This window comes from Heloderma suspectum, chromosome 2 (genome assembly GCF_057233095.1).
Source record: "Heloderma suspectum isolate Gila_16-S chromosome 2, 16-S_ref, whole genome shotgun sequence".
In the NCBI taxonomy this organism is placed as follows: Eukaryota; Metazoa; Chordata; class Lepidosauria; order Squamata; family Helodermatidae; genus Heloderma; species Heloderma suspectum.
Genome location: NC_139459.1, coordinates 263,283,458 through 263,303,361, shown reverse-complemented (window position 1 = coordinate 263,303,361; position 19,904 = coordinate 263,283,458). Strand labels below are relative to the sequence as shown.

General features: G+C 44.1%; 1 protein-coding gene across 1 annotated transcript; it reads right to left on the bottom strand.

Annotated features, from left to right (window-relative positions):
• Nucleotides 1–4,932: 4,932 nt before the first annotated feature.
• Nucleotides 4,933–19,322, bottom strand: PKD2L2 (polycystin 2 like 2, transient receptor potential cation channel). Its single transcript, XM_084839023.1, has 8 exons — nucleotides 19,173–19,322; nucleotides 17,311–17,412; nucleotides 15,790–15,923; nucleotides 15,112–15,368; nucleotides 11,547–11,768; nucleotides 10,370–10,598; nucleotides 8,942–9,112; nucleotides 4,933–5,751 (listed from the first exon to the last, which is right to left on the bottom strand). The coding sequence occupies exons 1-8, from the start codon at nucleotides 19,228–19,230 to the stop codon at nucleotides 5,545–5,547; spliced, it is 1,380 nt and encodes a 459-aa protein (XP_084695149.1). The 5' UTR covers nucleotides 19,231–19,322; the 3' UTR covers nucleotides 4,933–5,544.
• Between the last annotated feature and the right edge of the window lie 582 nt (nucleotides 19,323–19,904).

Below are 19,904 nucleotides of genomic sequence, written 5' to 3'. Positions count from 1 at the left end.
TGATGCTATCTAGCCATCTCATCCTCTGCCGTCCCCTTCTCCTTTTGCCTTCAGTCTTTCCCAGCATCAGGGTCTTTTCCAGAGAGTTTTCTCTTCGCATTAGGTGGCCAAAATATTTGAGCTTCAGCTTCATTATCTGTCCTTCCAATGAGCACTCAGGGTTGATTTCCTTTAGGATTGACTGATTTGACCTCCTTGCAGTCCAGGGGACTCGTAAGAGTCTTCTCCAGCACCACAGTTCGAAAGCATCAATTCTTCGGCGCTCAGCCTTCCTTATAGTCCAGCTCTCACAGCCATACATTACTACTGGGAAAACCATAGCTTTGATTAGACGGACCTTTGTCGGCAAGGTGATGTCTCTGCTTCTTACTATGCTGTCTAGGTTGGCCATAGCTTTCCTCCCAAGGAGCAAGCGTCTTTTAATTTCATGGCTACAGTCACCGTCTGCGGTGATCTTGGAGCCCAAGAAAGTAAAATCTGTCACTGCTTCCATTTCTTCCCCTTCTTTATGCCAGGAAGTGATGGGGCCAGATGCCATGATCTTAGTTTTTTTAATGTTGAGTTTCAAACCAGCTTTTGCACTCTCCTCTTTCACCCTCAACAAGAGGCTCTTTAGATCCTCTTCGCTTTCTGCCATTAGGGTGGTATCGTCTGCATATCGGAGGTTGTTGATAATTCTCCCAGCAATCTTAATTCCGACCTCTGATTCATCCAACCCGGCATTTCTCATGATGTACTCTGCATATAAGTTAAATAAGCAGGGTGACAATATGCAGCCTTGTCGTACTCCTTTCCCAATTTTGAACCAATTGGTTGTTCCATGTCTGGTTCTTACTGTTGCTTCTTGACCCTCGTACAAGTTTCTCAGGAGACAGGTAAGGTGGTCTGGTACTCCCATCACTTTAAGAATTTGCCACAGTTTGTTGTGATCCACACAATCAAAGGCTTTAGCGTAGTCAATGAAGCAGAAATAGACGTTTTTCTGGAATTCTCTTGCTTTCTCCATGATGCAGCGAATGTTGGCGATTTGATCTCTAGTTCCTCTGCCTCTTCGAAACCCAGCTTGTACTTCCGGTAGTTCTCGGTTCGCATACTGCTGAAGCCTAGCTTGTAGGATTTTGAGCATCACCTTGCTGGCATGTGAAATGAGCGCAATTGTGCGGTAGTTTGAACACTCTTTGGCGTTGCCCTTCTTTGGAATTGGAATGTAAACTGACCTTTTCCAGTCTTGTGGCCACTGTTGAGTGTTCCAGATTTGTTGGCATATTGAATGCAGCACTTTAACAGCATCATCTTTTAGGATTTTAAATAGCTCGGCTGGAATACTGTCATCTCCGCTAGCTTTGTTGTTACTAATGCTTCCTAAGGCCCACTTGACTTCACTCTCGAGGATGTCCGGCTCAAGTTCAGTGACCGCACTATCATGGCTATCAGGGACATTCAGATCTTTCCTGTATAGTTCTTCTGTGTATTCTTGCCACCTCTTCTTAATCTCATCTGCTTCTGTGAGGTCCCTGCCTTCTTTGTCCTTTATCATGCCCGTCTTTGCACAAAACGTTCCCTTGAGATCTCCGATTTTCTTGAAGAGATCTCTAGTCTTTCCCATTCTGTTGTTTTCCTCGATTTCTTTGCATTGTTCATTTAAGAAGGCCTTCTTGTCTCTCCTTGCTATTCTCTGGAACTCTGCATTCAGTTGGGTATGTCTTCCCTTTTCTCCCTTGCTTTTCGCTTCCCTTCTTTCCTCAGCTACTTGTAAAGCCTCATCAGACAGCCACTTGGCTTTCTTGCATTTCTTTTTCTTTGGGATGGATTTCGTTGCTGCCTCCTGAACAATGTTACGGACCTCCGTCCATAGTTCCTCAGGCACTCTGTCTATCAGGTCTAATCCCTGAAATCTATTCCTCACCTCCACTGTATATTCATCAGGGATATGATTTAGGTCATACCTGAACGGTTTAGTGGTTTTCCCGACGTTCTTCAATTTAAGCCGAAATTTTGCAAGAAGCAGCTCATGATCTGAGCCACAGTCAGCTCCAGGTCTTGTTTTGACTGACTGTATGGAGCTTCTCCATCTTTGGCTGCAAAGGACATAATCAATCTGATTTCGATATTGACCATCTGGTGATGTCCATGTGTAGAGTCGCCTCTTGTGCTGTTGGAAAAGAGTGTTTGCTATGATCAGCATGTTCTCTTGGCAAAACTCTATTAGCTTTTGTCCTGCTTCATTTTGTACACCAAGGCCATGCCTGCCTGTTATCCCGGTGATTTCTTGACTTCCTACTTTAGCATTCCAATCCCCTATGATGAAGAGGACATCTTTTTTTGGTGTTATTTCTAGAAGGTGTTGTAGGTCTTCATAGAACCGATCAAACTCAGCTTCTTCGGCCTCAGTGGTTGGGGCATAGACTTGAATTACTGTGATGTTGAATGGTTTGCCTTGGATTCGTACTGAGATCATTCTATCATTTTTAAGATTGTACCCCAGTACTGCTTTTCCCACCCTTTTGTTGACTATGAGTGCTACTCCATTTCTTCTAAGGGATTCTTGCCCACAATAGTAGATATGATAGTCACCTGAATTAAATTCGCTCATGCCTGTCCATTTTAGTTCGCTGATTCCCAAGATGTCGATGTTCAATCTTGCCATCTCATGTTTGACCACCTCCAGCTTACCTTGATTCATTGATCTGACATTCCAGGTTCCTAAACAATATTGTTCTTTACAGCATCGGATTTTCTTTTCACCACCAGACACATCCACAGCTGAGTGTCCTTTCGGGTTTGGCCCAGCCACTTCACTCTTTCTGGCGCTACTTGGAAATACCCTCTGCTCTTCCCCAGTAGCATATTGGACACCTTCCGACCTGAGGGGCTCATCTTCCGGCGTCATATCTTTTAGCCTTGTGATACGTTCCATGGGGTTTTCTTGGCAAGAATACTGGAGTGGGTTGCCATTTCCTTCTCCAGTGGACCACATTTTGTCAGAACTCTCTGCCATGACCTGTCCGTCTTGGGTGGCCCTGCACGGCAAAGCTTATGACTTCACTGAGTTACGCAAGCCCCTTCGCCACAACAAGGCAGTGGTCCATGAAGGGGATAATATAGAATAGGTCCACAGACATAGGATAGGATCAGACATTTTTTCATGAAAAACAGCTTGTTCATACATATAGCAGAAAACGTATACATTTGAATTGTGTGGATAATATAGAATAGGTCCACACAATTCAAATGTATACGTTTTCTGCTATATGTATGAACAAGCTGTTTTTCATGAAAAAATGTCTGATCCTATACTTGTAAGCAGAGTTTCGCTCATGAATTCACTCCCTAACAATATACAGCTTTGTCTTTTTAATTAGCATGCACTGTTAAAGTGCATTGTTCTATTGCTCACTGGCAGCAATAGAAAGAACATTATTTCATGCAGCTGACCTCATGGTGTATGAAGAATAGCCATCAGCTTAGTAAGCTGGTTTAGTTTGTTTGCAGGATTTGCATTTTATAAGGTATTTGTTTTAAACATTTAGGTTTTCGCTAAGAACTTACAGTGACATTTTTGGTGTTCCAATTTGTTGTAATAATGTTTGCTTTTTAAATTAAAAAATGTTGTTTCTATTCAGACTTATAATAGTAATTTTAATGCAGTTTATGTTGTTCCTTCCTCCTGTCCTTATATTTGTAGTTTTACTTCTTTTACAAAATAATGATTTTTAAAAAACAGATGCTTTCCTTCTCATATAGCATTTACAATGTTTTATTCATTGAAATTTATGTGTGAAGTTATTCACTTTGTATAATTGCTATCTTCTTCAGATTGCCCCTGACGAAGGAGCTTTTGCCTCTGAAACGTATTGGGCTTAAATAAACATGTTTCCCTTTCGCGACTTTGAGAATATGTTCTCTTTTTGCTTTCTGTATATCCCAGTTCCCCAACATAACAAAAAGTGATGATTTTAATGCCCCTGATCTAGAGTTTTGTGTGCACCCTAATGTGTAAACAGAGCTCTAATATGAGAAGTCTTCCCCATTCACTTCAGTGTTTCTTCCATGTTTGTATATGAAGAGCTGCCTCACACTTAACTAAATGGGGAAGCCCTTGTAGGTCCTCTATGCACTGCAGCCTCTATATGCACAAGAACTGGCTGTATGTATAATAAAAGTAAGCATTTAGGGTGCAATCCTATGGCTGCTAGTCAGCAGCTAGATGGCCATAGGAGCCCACGATCCGAGGTTGATTCCCAGAGAACCAACCTCTACCCCCTCCTGCGCTGCATACAAGGCAGTGGGAAACAGCCCCGCGCTCTGCGCTCAGAAGAGAAACATGGAGTGGTGAAAACGGGGTGTTCCTGGAGGCGGGCTGGGGTGGGCTGAAGTGCCGTTCTGACGCTTCCTATGTGTCGTCCGGCATCCCCCGCCCCCGCTCTGACTTCCCACGGCTAGACAGCTGAAATCGGCTGTCTAGCCGCAAATGCAGGGTGGCTGAAGCGTGGAGGAGATGATCCCCTCCGCGCTGCTCCTGCCCTGCATTGGATAGGCAGTCACCTCCGTGTTCAGAGGTGGCTGCCTATCCCAATAGGATTGCGCCCTAAGACTTATAACAAATATTATAACTTTCAGAGGATGTTTGATATTCTTGAGTACAAGGGAGGTACAGAGCCATCCAAACCCCGTCAGACAGCCACCCCAAATTTAGGGTAACTGAAATACTTTTTAATACTTCGTATTTCATTTGAATGATCTAAAACAGAACTTACCAGCAGTACAAAGAATACAAAGAATACAAATGTGATGAAGTAAATTGGTCCAAGAATTCGGTTTGCGTGCTCTATACTGGCAAAGTTAAAATCTCCAAGCACAATACGAAACTGGGTAAAACTTGAGAGGACGCAAAAATATAGAAACAGTCAACTATACAATGTTCTTCTACAATTTATATTAAGGCTGTAATCCTATGCACTCTGACCTGGGAGTAATCCCCATTGAACACAGTAGGTTTTACTTCTAGGTAACCACACATAGGATTACACTGTAAGCTGTATTATATTATACAGTTTATATTAAATCTAAAAATATGAATCATCACTGATTATCAATACCTGTTCTGAGCTTCCAAACTTATTTTGTTGAAATTGGGCCTAACTATAACTCTATTATTATTATTATGATTATTATTATTATGTCTTTACCTTGTTTCTCAGCATAGCACTTAAAGCAGTGCAATGGCAAATCAAGAGACTGAAATATACTTTGAACAAGCTTTGTGCCCTAACATGCAAGCAAGTTCTTTAAAATAACTGGGAATAAATGGGGCATCTCTCTGGTGGAACAATGTGGACTTTACTCACCAAACCAGGATATGCTTTGCAATCTTGCCTCTCATTTATATGTTACCGCTGCCTATCACACCCATATACTTTTAGCAAGGCTTATGAGGTTCAGAGAGACCAGGCAGTTCAAGTTTCCCACAATACGCCATCATCAAATATCTCATGCCCTCTGCTTCTGCACTTAAGGACATGCTCCTCTAACTGACAATACTAATTAGACAATTTGGAAGACTCCATACATGCAATTCTGAAAAGTGGCAAACTCATCCACTTGTGACCCAAAGACCAGGTAACCCAACTGTGCGTATGCAAAGAAGATGATAAAGAACATGATGGCAAATCCAATGATGTCTTTAGCACAGCGGGACAGAGTGGAAGACAGCTGAGTCATGGTCTTGTTAAAGCTTATGTATTTAAATATCTGGAAGAAAACAAAACAGGTTAAGTTAGGATGATGCCATGGCCAAAACCTACAACAGAGGCTTGAAGTTGCTTAAAGCAACCTTCACATAATTGTTAGGAAATCAATATTAAAGAGTATAAATATTGGGTCGGATCCAAACTTAGTCATGCTTAAAGCAGACCCATTGAAATCAATGGGACGTGTTAGTCGTGACTAATTTGTCCCACTGATTTCCATGAATGGATCTCCCCATATCTTTTTCTTGTGCTAAAGGGAGCCATAGCGATGCCAATCTGAACTGGGGCTGAGCTGTAAGTGGAGGGGGATGAATCCTTTCTTCCCTTGCTGATTCCTCAATACAACCTCCCCCAACTATGAAGCTGCTATTAGCCCAGTGGATAAAACATACGGACACTTTTTTTGCCATGCATCCTCAATTCACACAGCCATGTGAACACACATGTGTATATGTGTAACAATGAATGCAGGAAAGAAGGGAACTTTGCTAGAGATGTGTCATGCATACAGCAGCTTTATGCACTGTGTTTCCACAAAGTGAGGAATAGCTACTTCTAAAGTGGAGAAATTAGCTCAAACAATCATTCAAGTCCAAAAGTATAGACTTTATTTTTCTAGATGTTGTTCTTAATAAACACATGTTACAAAAGAGAATAATGGTTTGGTTACTATACCAACCTCCTATCATATGGATATTAGTTCTAATAGGTCTAACATAAAATAGATAAAGAAGCAGATTGGGGAAATAAGAGTTTGCCAAACAAGGAGTGGAAAGAGGCACTATGGAAACGGCAAGGCAGAGGACTGGAAGGCTGCGTGTCCGTAGGAAGTTCAAGTACTAGTGACAATGGTGGGGATGGAAATCGATAGCTTTAAAGGAAGAAAAGAATAGAAACAGAGCAATATGTGGTTATAAGTATCTGAAAGTAAAGGAAACCCAAAGGAATTCACTGCATGGTTGGTTATAAATAGTTTGAAAAATACCATGGGCGCAGGGTCCCATAAGGTTTGTCAGCTTTTAGTTACAAATAAAAAACTGACAAAAGCTTCAAGCTGCTTAGGCACTATCAAGAGAAAGGCAATGGCTTTTCATATACAGCTGGATTTTTGACCTCCTTGTATCTGCAGTGAAAGGAAGGCCAAACGGAGGTTTAGTCATTACTTGGGACCCCAGAATCACCAGAGTTTGGTTTATGAATAAAATTTAGAGTGGAAACCCATATAACAGGGCTTCTCCTTAGGTTTTAAAATGGTGGCCAAAATGGTTGCACTGCTTGACTCAAGACCTTTGGTAGCAGCTTTCCAATGCTCTAGGCTCTCTGCTTGACCACTACCATAAGACTGCAAGACAACAACTCATATGGAAACTGGATTTGGACTCAATGAGCACTTTACCACTGAGTAAAAGTTTCTCTCTGGGTATACAAGACAAACAGATCTCTCTAGGCAAACAAGGCAACAAGGTTGTTTGAAGCAAGAAATGGAGGGCTCTGAAAGTGTGAGCCAGGTGCCAGACTGGAGTAAGGAATCATACTAGGAAAAGATCATGAGGAATGATCTTGGACACCAAATGGAACTTGGGTTTATCTTAGAGCTGGAATCCACACCTGTGAGAGATGTAAAGCAAAAAGAACAGCTGGTTTCTGAACTCAAGGGCTGTTATAGGTTCAAAACAAAGGGTACAAAGGGCCCAGTGTCTCTGAGGCAGGACTCAGGATGGGTTAGAACAAAGGAAGCAAAAGTTTGACTCCAGAGATTGAAAAGAAAGCTCAGGGAAGTTCTCTGCCCCTTTAAATCTAGCTGGATGTACAGAACAAGAGTAGTACAGTAGAAAATAATTAGCTCCTGATATACAAAAGGTACTGTGAGGGTTGGCCATGTGATATCTAAACTTTCTGACCTGTCTAGTGGGTGGAAGTGCTTTAGGATTGGGCCATATTGCTCACCAAGACCCTAGATTGGCCAGTTTAAAGTAACTCTAGGGTCTGCTGACCGGGTGGTGACTTGGCAATCAGATAGGCATCTGCATGCTTTTGTAGTTAAGAACATAAGAAGAGCCATGCTGGATCAGACCAAGCGTCCATCTAGTCCAGCATTCTGGTCACACAGTGGTCAACCAGCTGTCAACTGGGAACCCACAAGCAGGGCATGAGTGCAACAGCACCCTCCCACCCATGTTCCCCAACAACTGGTATACATAGGCTCACTGCCTCTGGTATTGGAGGTAGCACATAGCCATCAGGACTAGTAGCCATTGACAGCCATTTCCTCCAGGAATTTGTCCAACCCCATTTTAAAGCCATCCAAATTGATGGCCATCACCACATGTTGTGGTAGCGAATTCCATAGTTTAACTATGCGCTGTGTGAAGAAGTACTTCCTTTTATCTGTCCTGAATCTCCCATCAGTCAGCTTCATAGGATGACCCCAGGTTCTAGTATTTTGAGAGTCTCCTGTTTTTTCCTCTGTGGCTAATAGCAGATTCAGTGGGGGTCAATTTGGACAGGGGCAGGGGTGGGCAACTTCAGGAGGTCCGGATTAGTGGCATCCCCAGGCCCCCCTACTGCAGGCGGTACCCCCCAGTGGGTGCCAAAAACGGGAGGGGGGGGGAAACAAAATATAAAAACAAAATGGTGTCTGTAGCTACTACAGAGTCCCAAAGGGTAAAAATTAGCTTGTTTTTTACCCTTTTTGCACTCCATGCCATTCTGTTTTCCAAAAAATACTTTTTAACACTTTTTTTAAAATCCCCCTTAATTTGGGGGAGTGGTGGGGGCCACATGTTGCCCACCCTTGATCTATGGTGTCTGTGGGGAATGGTTAGAAAAAAAAACCCCGTCCCCACTTTCTCAGCATCATGGTTCCATTCCGTATTGCCCCTCACCTGCATTTGCATTTATCAATAGAAAAAGATACCATGAACTCTATGTCCCATGTAATGTCCAGTTCAGCCCGCTATGTAATGACTGGGATAGGATTTCCAACTCCTAAACTTTAAGGTGGCTCCTGTATCTTTAGGAGGAAGATGAGAAAACACATGATAGTAAATCTCGTTCATCATGTTGGTAAATTGATAGGAGAAACTGTATTTGTGGATCTTCTCCCTCACAAATAAGGTATGACAGCCCTTCTCACGATAAGCCTGATCTGAGATCATGAATGTGGTCAAGAAAGGGAAAGATAGTAGTACCTTTATCCATGCAAAAAAGACATTCACTGAAATCATATTGTTGTAACGGGTCTGCCAGAATCCAAGGAAATAGAAGTCTGGATAAGCATCTGAATTGGAGAGCAGATTTTCCATCAGCCTAGACACTTCGACAGTTCGGTAAACATTGAAGGCAATAGCAAAAACAGACAACTGGAAAGAAAAAAGCAAAGGTTGGTGAAATAATAATTTAGATTTTTCGTATATATTCTTAATGAGGCTGATTAATAAAGGGCTAAGGGAGGTAAATAATTCATGCCTGCAAGTCATATATGTATTCAAACAGCAGCATGTAAGCAGAGCATCTGTTTGAGGAGTCTTTTTATTTTTCAAAACAGCATAACATGCTTTTCTTCAGCACTTTAGCTGTTGTAGTCCAGATCTTTTGGGAAAGCCAAACTAAACTGATAATAAAATTGATGCAAGTTTACAGTGCACCCTAAAACATCCTGCTTTACAGTATTGCAAACAACAAAACTAAATGACAACTGTAGGGTGCATAAGAATTTTTGAGGACTTTAGTGCTGGAGTGGTGAACTTGATGCCCTCCAGATGTTTTGGCCTGCAGCTCCCATCAGCCCTAGCCTGCATAGCCAATGGTGAGGGATCATGGGAGTTGTTGATCAAAACATCTGGAGATCCACAAGTTTCCCACCCCTGTAGGGATACAGAATAATTCTGATTACCAGTATACTCATACATGTTACCATACATATGGCCAGCAGCCACAATGAACACAAGCCTTGATTGTAAGACTTGTACTCTGACTGCTTTGGGGCCGGTGATCAGAACAGACCTGTAATGTGCAAAGCACGGCTGCCTCCATACTATCTTTTCAAGTGGCTCTTACATTGTTATCCTTGTATTCCTTCAGCCACAGGTGGGGAACCTCTTCCAGTCCAAGGGCCAGATTCAATTTGGGAGAAGCTCGGGGGGAGGGGCATTCTAGTGATGGGCAGGGGACAAAGGGAGCACGAGCAAAGGCAAAAATACACAAAAGCCCCAGCATATTGTAGCTTAAAGTTCTTACTGCCAGTAACTAAGCTTTAGGAAAGGCATTTCATCCTTTTGGAATGGGGGAAAACCTGCATAAAAGACAGGAAACCACCAAAAGATTGGTGGTTTAGAGAAAGGGGAAGGGAGCATGGCCATCTGCAGAACCCCTGTGGGCTGGGTTTGGCACCTGGGGCGTGAGGTTCCCCAACCCTGCCTTAAGCAATCCAAAACAAAATTTTGGGCCTCTGTGTGCGGAATGTAGGACTTAACATCTTTCTCTGATCACCACATAAGGCACCATTAATCTCCTCCCCAATGTACATCTGGCCCCCTCCCCAGGATAGCTTCCCCATCCAATACGTCCGTCATAATTCCCTTTTTCTGCTGCAGTCACATGTAAATGTGGAGACGTACCATGAGGAGTAACATATCTAGCCAGTTCCAGGCATCTCTAAAATAGTCTTTTTTCAGCTTCTTCATTTTTATGAGTTCTTGGATGATGAAAGTGAAGATGAAGAGGCAAAAGATGACTTCACAAGAGGCCAGGAAATAATCATAATAGGTGACGTATCTGAGAAGCTTTACGGAGTGGAACTGCCAGGAAGGGATTGCACCACCTGTTGCAGGAAATTCTACTACAAGCCTGTGAAATGGAAGTAAACAAGGATGCTGTCTATTCCATAGAAGGGCCACGCTATGGAGGAGGGAAGATGCCCAGTGGAAGAGATATGGAGCTGGGTGGCGCAGACGTGGCTGGAGGTATTTTGAACTCTGAGAGTGCGCACAGTTGGCCTTACCATTAGGCAGAGTGAGAAGGTGGTCTCAGGCAGCAGATGCTGGGGAGCAGAGAGCATTGGCAAAGTGTTGGAGAACAGAGCGGTATTTGCCACATAGTGTATCCTGTACCCCCTAAGCTAGTCTACTGCCCTCAAGGTGCAGTAGAGGGTGTGGCCCTATCACCAGTGTTGAAGTAAGTTTCAAACGTTTCTGTATACAGAAAGCGGGGTGGGGGCGCCATATTGTTCTTTGCCTCCAGAAGCAAAATGTCTTGGGCCAGCGCTGAGGGAGAGACACTTGGGCTGTTTGCAATAACAACCCAGCAGTCATGAATGAGGGGGAGATATGTTGTCATGCACAACCCATGAGTAGCTTCTTTGTAGGTTGTGGAATGTGATGTCCAAACCCAGACTGCTGGGTTGTTTAGGGGCTAAATAACCCAGCAGTTAACCCAACAATAAACCAAGGCTTAACCGCTGGACTGTTTAGCTCCTGAACAACCCAGTGGTCTGGGTTTGGATATCATGCTCCACAACCTACGAAGGAGCCAACTGTAGATTGTGGAATTAACGCAGAAGAGACGGGTACACTGCAGGTAGCAGCCCACTCTCTCCCAGTCATGCACAACCCATTGGTTTTTAAACCAATGGCTTGTCGTTACATGCAAACCAGGTCAGTGTCTACAGGAAAGTGGGGTGTAGCCATGGAGCCTTATGATATGGAGTTCCCTCAGGTAAGGGAACTTTGGGGACAGGGACTCCAGCAAATTTCTCTTGAAAATGGGACTTCAAGGGAAGTGAATGGAAGAACTCACCTGACTATGCAGAAGAGGTTTACATTGGCATTATACATTGAAAAGTCAATGAAGATGACTCTCGTCCCTCTGGTAATCCAGTTATTTCTCTTGAGAAAGGCTACCTTCTCTGAACTCTTTTCCTTTGATTTGGGCAAGGTGAACATAAATCCTCCACTACTGTATAGACCAATAAGGCCCCAATGCCATGGAGAGAGTGTTTTAGAAGTGGAATAATGCCACCTGTGAGAGAGAAGGGAATGGCACACATCAGCTCACAGAAAGCACTCTTTTCCCATTTATTCAGTCACTCTTAGCTTTCTAAAGGCTTTAAAAAGTAAACGATGGATTGGGCCCACGTAAGCACCTGCTGTTTGCACTGGAAGAAAAACCACCATTTGTGCCAATGGAAACTTTTCTTCCAATACAAATAGCAGACAAGCGCCCCCACCCCCAAACTGGAAACACAGCAGGGGGCAAAGAGTTAAAGCTGCCCCTCTCCACCAGGGTCCCAGTCCAGATCACTCCCCCATGCCTGCTAGTGACTTTAAAAAAGCCATTCGGCAAAATACATGGATGACATCTAATCTATTTTGGCCCTTCCTTTTGAATACAGCCTGAATCCTTCTTAGGACCTAGCCTGACACACAGGCAGTGTGCCACGATCATCTGGGAAATGGAAAGTCTGTGCGCATCTCCCATATCAGTTCATATTTGACTAAGGAGAGGGGAGAGCTGGATGGGGATGCATACAGATCATAACAGCCGATTGCACTACCTATGCATATGCACTTATGCACACGTAGTGGGGAGGGGGAGAAGGGGAGAAACAGGATCCTGTTGAACTCTATGGGGACTTCTCAGTGCACAGGCACTGTATCATGTGAAGAAGAATCATACACTTAAGCTTTTAAAAGGTATACCTCCCCTTTCTATTCACATGCCCATGAAAAAGTAAAACAGTGCCAAAACAAATAAATGTAACAAAGGAAGTTTAGGAAACATTTAAACACCTAAAGCAAATATGCATCAATAAAATCTTCGACATGCACAAGGAGAATTTGTTGTTAAAAACTACAGTCTGCAGTTGGTTTCAGATCCTAGCTTGTTCTGATCCCAGTAACCATAGTTTTCTGTTTCAGAAATAATGGGAAACCATGTCTAATTAACCCAGGAAGTCTTCAAACACAGCATCTTGAGAAGCAAGGTGGGAAGGGACAGTATGAGTTCCAGGCTCATGCATATCTTGTCCAAATTGGGTCAGTATTTGGCTCGTTGTGATATGGAACAAACTGATGTCGGTGAAATCAGCAAGATGGCACTATCTCAACTCACTGACACATCTGTAGACTTTTGATTATTTAGATAGTACAAATGTATTAATAATGGGATTTCCCAATGTTTCCTAAGAAAGTCAGATCTCATTGTTAACCATATTTTACTAAAATATGTTTAAAATGTATTCAGATACAAAGAGAACAGCAAGAACAGAAGTAAAGCCATGCTGGATCAGACCAAGGGTCCATCTAGTCCAGTATTCTGTTCACACAGTGGCCAACCAGCTGACCATGGGCAGGTCATGAGTGCAACGGTGCCTGCCCGCCTATGCTTGTTTGTTTGTTTATTTATTTATTTCATTTCTATACCGCCCAATAGCCGAAGCTCTCTGGGCAGTTCACAAAAATTAAAACCAAACAGCACACAATAAAACAATTTAAAATATACAGAACATTAAACCACAACATAACAATACAACCACAATAAAACCTAGCAGCAACGCAGGAATTTAAAATACAGATTTAAAACAGCAAAGCTAAAAGTCTAGAAAGCTAAAATGCTAAAATGCCTGGGAGAATAAAAAGGTCTTCACCTGGCACCGGAAGGAATACAATGTAGGTGCCAGGCGAACCTTACTAGGGAGCTCATTCCACAGCTGGGGTGCCACAGCAGAAAAAGCCCTCCTCCTAGTAACCACCTGCCTCACTTCCTTTGGCAGGGGCTCACGGAGGAGGGCTGCTGAGGATGATCTTAAGGTCCAGGCAGGCACATATGGGAGGAGGCGATCCTTCAGATAACCTGGCCCCAAGCTGTTAAGGGCTTTAAATGTTAATACCAGCACTTTGAATCGGGCCCAGAAATGGACTGGCAGCCAGTGCAGCTGGAAAAGTACTGGCATAATATGAGCTCGCAGGCCAGTCCCTGTTAACAATCTTGCTGCCCTATTTTGGACCAGCTGAAGTTTCCGGACCGTTTTCAAAGGCAGCCCCACGTATAACGCATTGCAGTAATCCAGACAAGAAGTTATCAGAGCATGGATCACTGTACCTAGGCTATCTCTGTCCAGATAAGGGCGTAGTTGGTATGCCAGCCTAAGCTGATAAAAAGTGCTCCATGCCACTGAGTTCACCTGTGCCTCAAGTGACAGTTCTGGATCCAAGAGCACCCCCAAACTACGAACCTGATCCTTTAGGGGGAGTGCAACCCCCTCCAGAACAGGTTGAATATCACCTAGCCAGGCAGATGAACTACCCACTAACAGTACCTCCGTCTTGTCTGGATTGAGTTTCAGTTCATTGGCCCTCATCCAGTCCATTACCGTGCCCAGGCACTGTTTCAGAACAGCCACTGCCTCACCTGGTTTTGATGAGAAAGAGAGGTACAGCTGGGTGTCATCCACATATTGATGGCACCTCAGCCCACACCTCTGGATAACCTCCCCCAGCGGTTTCATGTAGATGTTAAACAGCATGGGGGATAAAACTGAGCCCTGTGGAACCCCATGGCACAATTGCCATGGCACAGAGCAATAATCTCCCAGCACCACCTTCTGGAATCGGCCATCCAAGTAGCAGCAGAACCACTGCAGTGCAGTGCCTCCAACTCCCAACCCAGACAACCTATCCAGAAGGATACCATGGTCGATGGTATTGAAAGCTGCTGAGAGGTCCAGGAGAATCAACATGGTCACACTCCCCCTGTCCCTCTCCCGGCAGAGGTCATCCTGCAGGGCGACCAAGGCAGTTTCTGTTCCAAAACCAGGCCTGAAGCCCGATTGAAATTGATCTAGATAATCCGTTTCATTCAACAGTGCCTGGAGCTGTCCTGCAACCACCCGCTCAAGTACCTTGCCCAGGAAGGGGATGTTGGCCACTGGCTTAGAATTGTTAACATCCTCCGGGTCCAGGTTAGGCTTTTTCAGGAGTGGTCTAAATACTGCCTCTTTTAAAGCAGCAGGTACCACTCCCTCTCTCAAGGAGGAATTTACAACCTCCTGGACCCAGCTGGACAACCCCTCCTTGTTTGATTTAATAAGCCATGAAGGGCAACGGTAAAGCACACAAGTGGTCGATCAGACTTGGTCAAGCACCTTGTCCGCATTCTTAGGCCTCAGTAACTGAAACTCATCCAATAAAACTAGACGAGACGGTGCTCTGAACACCTCTACCAACGGAACTGTATTAATTAATGTCCCCCAGCAGCTGGTGGCATACTGCCTCTGATACTAGAGTTAGCATATAGCCATCAGGACTAGTAGCCATCGATAGCCTTATCCTCCATGAGGAAAGTGAAATGTCTCTATACTCACTCGGTGTCATTCTTAAAGCCAAAGCTTGCTTTATCCTCATTTATATAGCGGTATTGACCATAGCACACTTTCATAAATGCCCGGAAAGAGGGATAGATTGAACATGTGTTATTACGGATTTTGAGTTGTCGAATCTGAGGTACTCCTAACAGTAAGTTCTCATAGTAGATGTGGCTGCTGTTTCTGTGGATGGATGTGGAATTATCATTGTACCAGGAGTTCCAATAAAGGCCATCCAGAAGTGGTCCTTCTAGAAACTACATACATGAAATAAGCAGAGATTAATGCTTTATTTAACAGAACAAATTCACCCTTTGAAACACTTTTACTTGGAATCTAAAATGGTTTGAAATTCTATGGTTAGAGCTGGAAACCCAGAAGGCACAATGACCTTGTGAAACGTTTATGTTTTGGGGGTTGTGTTTTACTTTATCCATTTTACCTAGGCAACCATAACAATGGATTTCACGTGGTAAAGTAAGTGGTATTGTGTCCTTCAACAGTATTTATTTTTAATGGCATCCTGAATTCCACATAGAGAAAAATCCTGTATATGTCTATACAGCAAAGGCACATATTTTTTTTATAAGATGCCTGAACAAAACATGAAGAGTCGCTGGTTTATAAAAGTGGCCAAATTTTGCATATAATAGCAAAAGTACAAAATAAAAACATTACCTGCCAAAAGTCAGTAATGCTGGCCATGGACGTGAAGTCAGTTTTATCTTTATTTGACAGAGGGGTTTCCAGGAAAAGATTTGACATAACTCTGTTTAGGTAATACATATCTGTGCTCACCATTCCAAATGTCACTAGTAAGAAAGAAATCAGGGAGAAATCCTATGTAACAAAATGAAATGGGAAGACTGTTCAAATTAGCAAACACACACCATGTTTATTAATAGGATCCCAGAATACAAATTCTTTCTGAACCATTTAATAGGCCAAATCAAATGTCAGAGGGAACAAACAGGCAATTATCATCTCAACTAAGTAGAAAACATGCAGCTCTCGCAATGCAGTGCTACACAAAGAAGCTTCATGTAAACAACCACATGCCACCAGCCATAACGGATAATGGGGCGATTTTGCATGCGTGTGAACTAGGCCAAAATCACAGCATGCCAGTGCTGGGGAGAGCAGTCCTACCATTTTGGAAGAGCATCCCAGGAACCATAGGATTCTTTGGAGTCCCCCCTCCGAGGCCACGTTGGAGTGGGCAGAAAGGGGAGAGGCCAGATTATGAAGAATCCTATGGCTTCTCCAGCCCCAGCCCCACCTGTGTGCCTCCTTTAGAGGGGCTCTGAGGTCCATCTAGAGGCAAAACGAAACAGCAGCACAGAAAGGCAAAAATCGCCTCAGTTGCTCCTCCTGCCCTGCCAGCAGCAGGCCGGCAGGGCACCGGTAACATGGATGCCTCCGAATTTCAAGACTTCTGTCTACCTTAGGTGCAACCCATAGCACTGCATCCTTAATTATCACTTTGGAATGGAATCTCACTCCATTTCAATTAATGTGTGTTACCTCTGTTATGCTTTTCCCACACATCCACTCCAGCTTGGGTGGGAAAAGATGCTACCTCACCTACTCTGGACACTCGTCTCTATTGCCCTACTTGGATACAATCCCATCATGACTCAGCTGGTACAGTTTGATAGAATGTCACCTGCCTTTCTGCATTATCTGTCCACTCACTCCACTGTAACTTCCTTTAACGTTCCTCTTTCTCTATACACATTTTTTCTGAAAAGTCTTCCACCCATCATTTCCTTCCATACAGTTGCATACATTTGGGAATGAGAAAGTGGATTTATAATTGCATTTCCACTTTCCTGCATTTTCATGTTGAAATGCGATTTTTAATCCATTTTCCTCCATGATCGTCATTCATTTTAAAACCTCATATAAGCACATTTGAAGCTGTATTTCTGACTTTCACACGTGCACACTATGGCTGCATTTGCACAGAACAATATGAACGAGCTGCTTGCTGGTATACAGAGACAATTCACTCCTGTTTTACTCCTCCCTGCTAGGGTGACCACTAAATAAACCAGGTATAGCCTAGGTTTAGAACAGTTTGCAAACATGATTTTCTAAACGCGGCTTGAAAAATATGTGATAATTTGTACCTCATAAAATAACATTTGCAGGGGGCAAAATCAATGGTAAATGATCCGCTTTTCCCCATGGACTTACATATACATAGATCTGTTAGGAAAATGATGTAGATCAATAACTCCTGAAGGGTAGTTTTCATTTCTAGCTCTCTGCTGTGAGTTAATCGAGGCTTCACACTACCTAAAATGTATGATTTTCAAAAAGAACACAAAGGAAATGTGAGAAATTAGCCAATGGCACAATCCCATGCATGTTTAGACAGAAAAAGCCCTACAACTCCCAGCATTCCCCAGCCAGCTATGTTGGAAGTTGGAGGCCTTTTTTTCTATCTAAACATTCATAGGATTGTGCCCTAAAAGATCTAAATTCTCAGACCTAACCAAGCAAAAGTAAATTTCTGTCTTGCAAGCAAAACAAATCCTGAGTTATCTGTGGACTGTGGTAAAAGAAAAATGTAAACCCAACGTTCATGAAATAGTTTTTGCCTGTACTGAATGCAGCTAAGTTAGCAGCCATCACATGTTATGGAATTCACTACAAGCTGTAATGCTAATTTAGATAGCATTTTAAAGGAGTTTACAGAGTACAGCCATGGGAGCTAAATGGCCTCCCTTCTATGTTCAGCAGCAGACTATTTCTGAGTATCAGATGCTGGGTGGAAGCAATAGGGGAGTGCTCTTGCTTGCATGCTTTGCTGAAGCATCTGGCTGGCTACTGTTGGAAAGAGAATGTCCTTTGGAGTAATGCACCCTTCCTCAACCTAGTGCCCTCTCAATTTTTTGGACCAACTCTTTATCAGCCCCAGCTAGCATGGCCAATGGGCAGGAGTTTCGGGAGTTTGGGAGTTGTAGTCTGAAACATCTGAACACCGGCTTGGGAAAGCCTGATGTAATCCAGCAAAATCTATCCTTCGTTTTTTGTTCTCATGGAAAAGCTAGGAAACAGTGAGCTTGTTTGTATGACACAACAGCCCATTGTGAATTAATTAACCCTTGAGGAGCCTTGGTGTGTGCCGGCTGCCATTTTTAATATTCAACTCCCAACAGGGGGTTGTTGTGTCATGTGGACCCAGTCACTGTGAGGATTAAACAACCCTCACATAACCCTACAGTAGTCCATATTTAACCCTTGCGTAACCCATGGAGGCCAAATTTGCACATGACTATGCAAACTGGTGCCTACAGGTACTCTGCAACTCATTATGGGTATCTTGCTATGTCTTGCTCATTTACACCACAATCCTATGCACATTTACCTGGGCTCAATGAACATAATAGGGCTTACTGCTGAGTAAACATGCATTGGATTATGTTGTTAGACAGGGACAGCATTTCTTTTGTAAAATGCTCCTATAGCATCCTTTGTTACCCATTACGTATGGGTAACATCAAGACTTTGGAGTGACAGTGATACTCTCCGTGGAGCATATATGTACTCTGTAGACTCTTGTTAGAGTCTCAGGTTCTTGGCACTGTAAAGTGCACACATTTAAAACACATTTTTGTCACACACATACCATTTTAGATAAAGGTACATTGACATCAGTGGGATTTACTTCTAGGGAAACATGGTTTAGCACCGTGGTGTCAATATTTGTGTGTGTGTGTGTGTGTGTGTGTGCGCTTTAAACAGTAGTAGTGGCATTTCCGTAGTCTTTTTTGTTTCTGCTTCACTTTCTCTTGGAAAGTAGGTGTAGCAACCCGGCGGGCATCTCCTCCCCCTTTTAAAACCGTCCCGAAGCACAACTCGGTCGGCAGCGCATAGGCAGGAAGACAAAACGAGAAAGGCAGAGTCGAGAAGGAAAGTGCTGGGCAAGCCTGAGGCCGAGCTAGGCGTGCCGGCCTGGGGAGCAAGGCCCAAGAGCGGGCGGCGCGCCGAGGCGAGGCCCGGCCCGGCCCGCTCCCCGCCAGGTGCTCGCTCCTCCCGAGAGCCATACCCACCGAGGCTGCCTCGCCGCTCTAACAGGGACGTATCAGCGCGGGGCTTGGCCGAGGCCATGGCGAGGCTTGGCAGGGAGGCTAACTAATCGGCCTGTCCGAGCGGCGGCGCGTCCATCCTCCGGCTCCGAATAACGAACACGCCGCTGCCTCGGGGCGGGGCGGCTGCGTGGACCCGCCCGAGCGCGACGACGGGCCGTTTTCTGGCCGAGTGCGGGAAGCGGCCTCTCCAACGCAACATGCCCTTCCGCCCAGGCAGGGATCACGGCCGCGGCGGGCCCAATTCCCAGTCGCGTAATTACCTATCGCTCGTTCCGGAAGGACCCTGAATGTCCCGATTACTTTTAAGGGGTTGGGGGATGGGGGTAAGGAATCCACCAGCGGCCTTGGACGTCGAGGCTCTTCGTACCTTTTCATTCCGGTCCCAAGCATCTTTACTCGGAAGTAACCCCCAGTGAGTTGAATGGGGCTCTCGAGTAAGAAGACACATGTGCACCAAGTGGCGCTTTTCTCACCCTTAAAGACACTGCCCGGCCTTCTGAAATTTCCTCTGTTCTACCCTACTATTAAAAAGTTACCGGAGCCCCGGCTTGCTTTGTAACTGGTCGCCCTCTTCGGGAAACTCGGGGGTTGGAAGGCATCAGAATATGAAAAATGTTTTCTCAGTGTTTCCTCCAAAAAGTTCAGGTGGAGCGTTTTGATAGACCACAACACAACAGTCCTGTGAGGGAGCTT

Bases quoted from the DNA above. Each gene is read 5' to 3' on its own strand.
- PKD2L2 (XM_084839023.1), bottom strand. From the start codon at position 19,230: ATGGCCTCGGCCAAGCCCCGCGCTGATACGTCCCTGTTAGAGCGGCGA. The intron at 17,413-19,172 runs GTGGGTATGGCT...CATACATTTTAG, and splicing joins AGAGCGGCGAGGCAGCCTCG to GTAGTGTGAAGCCTCGATTA. The intron at 9,113-10,369 runs GTACGTCTCCAC...TTTTCTTTCCAG, and splicing joins TAGATATGTTACTCCTCATG to TTGTCTGTTTTTGCTATTGC.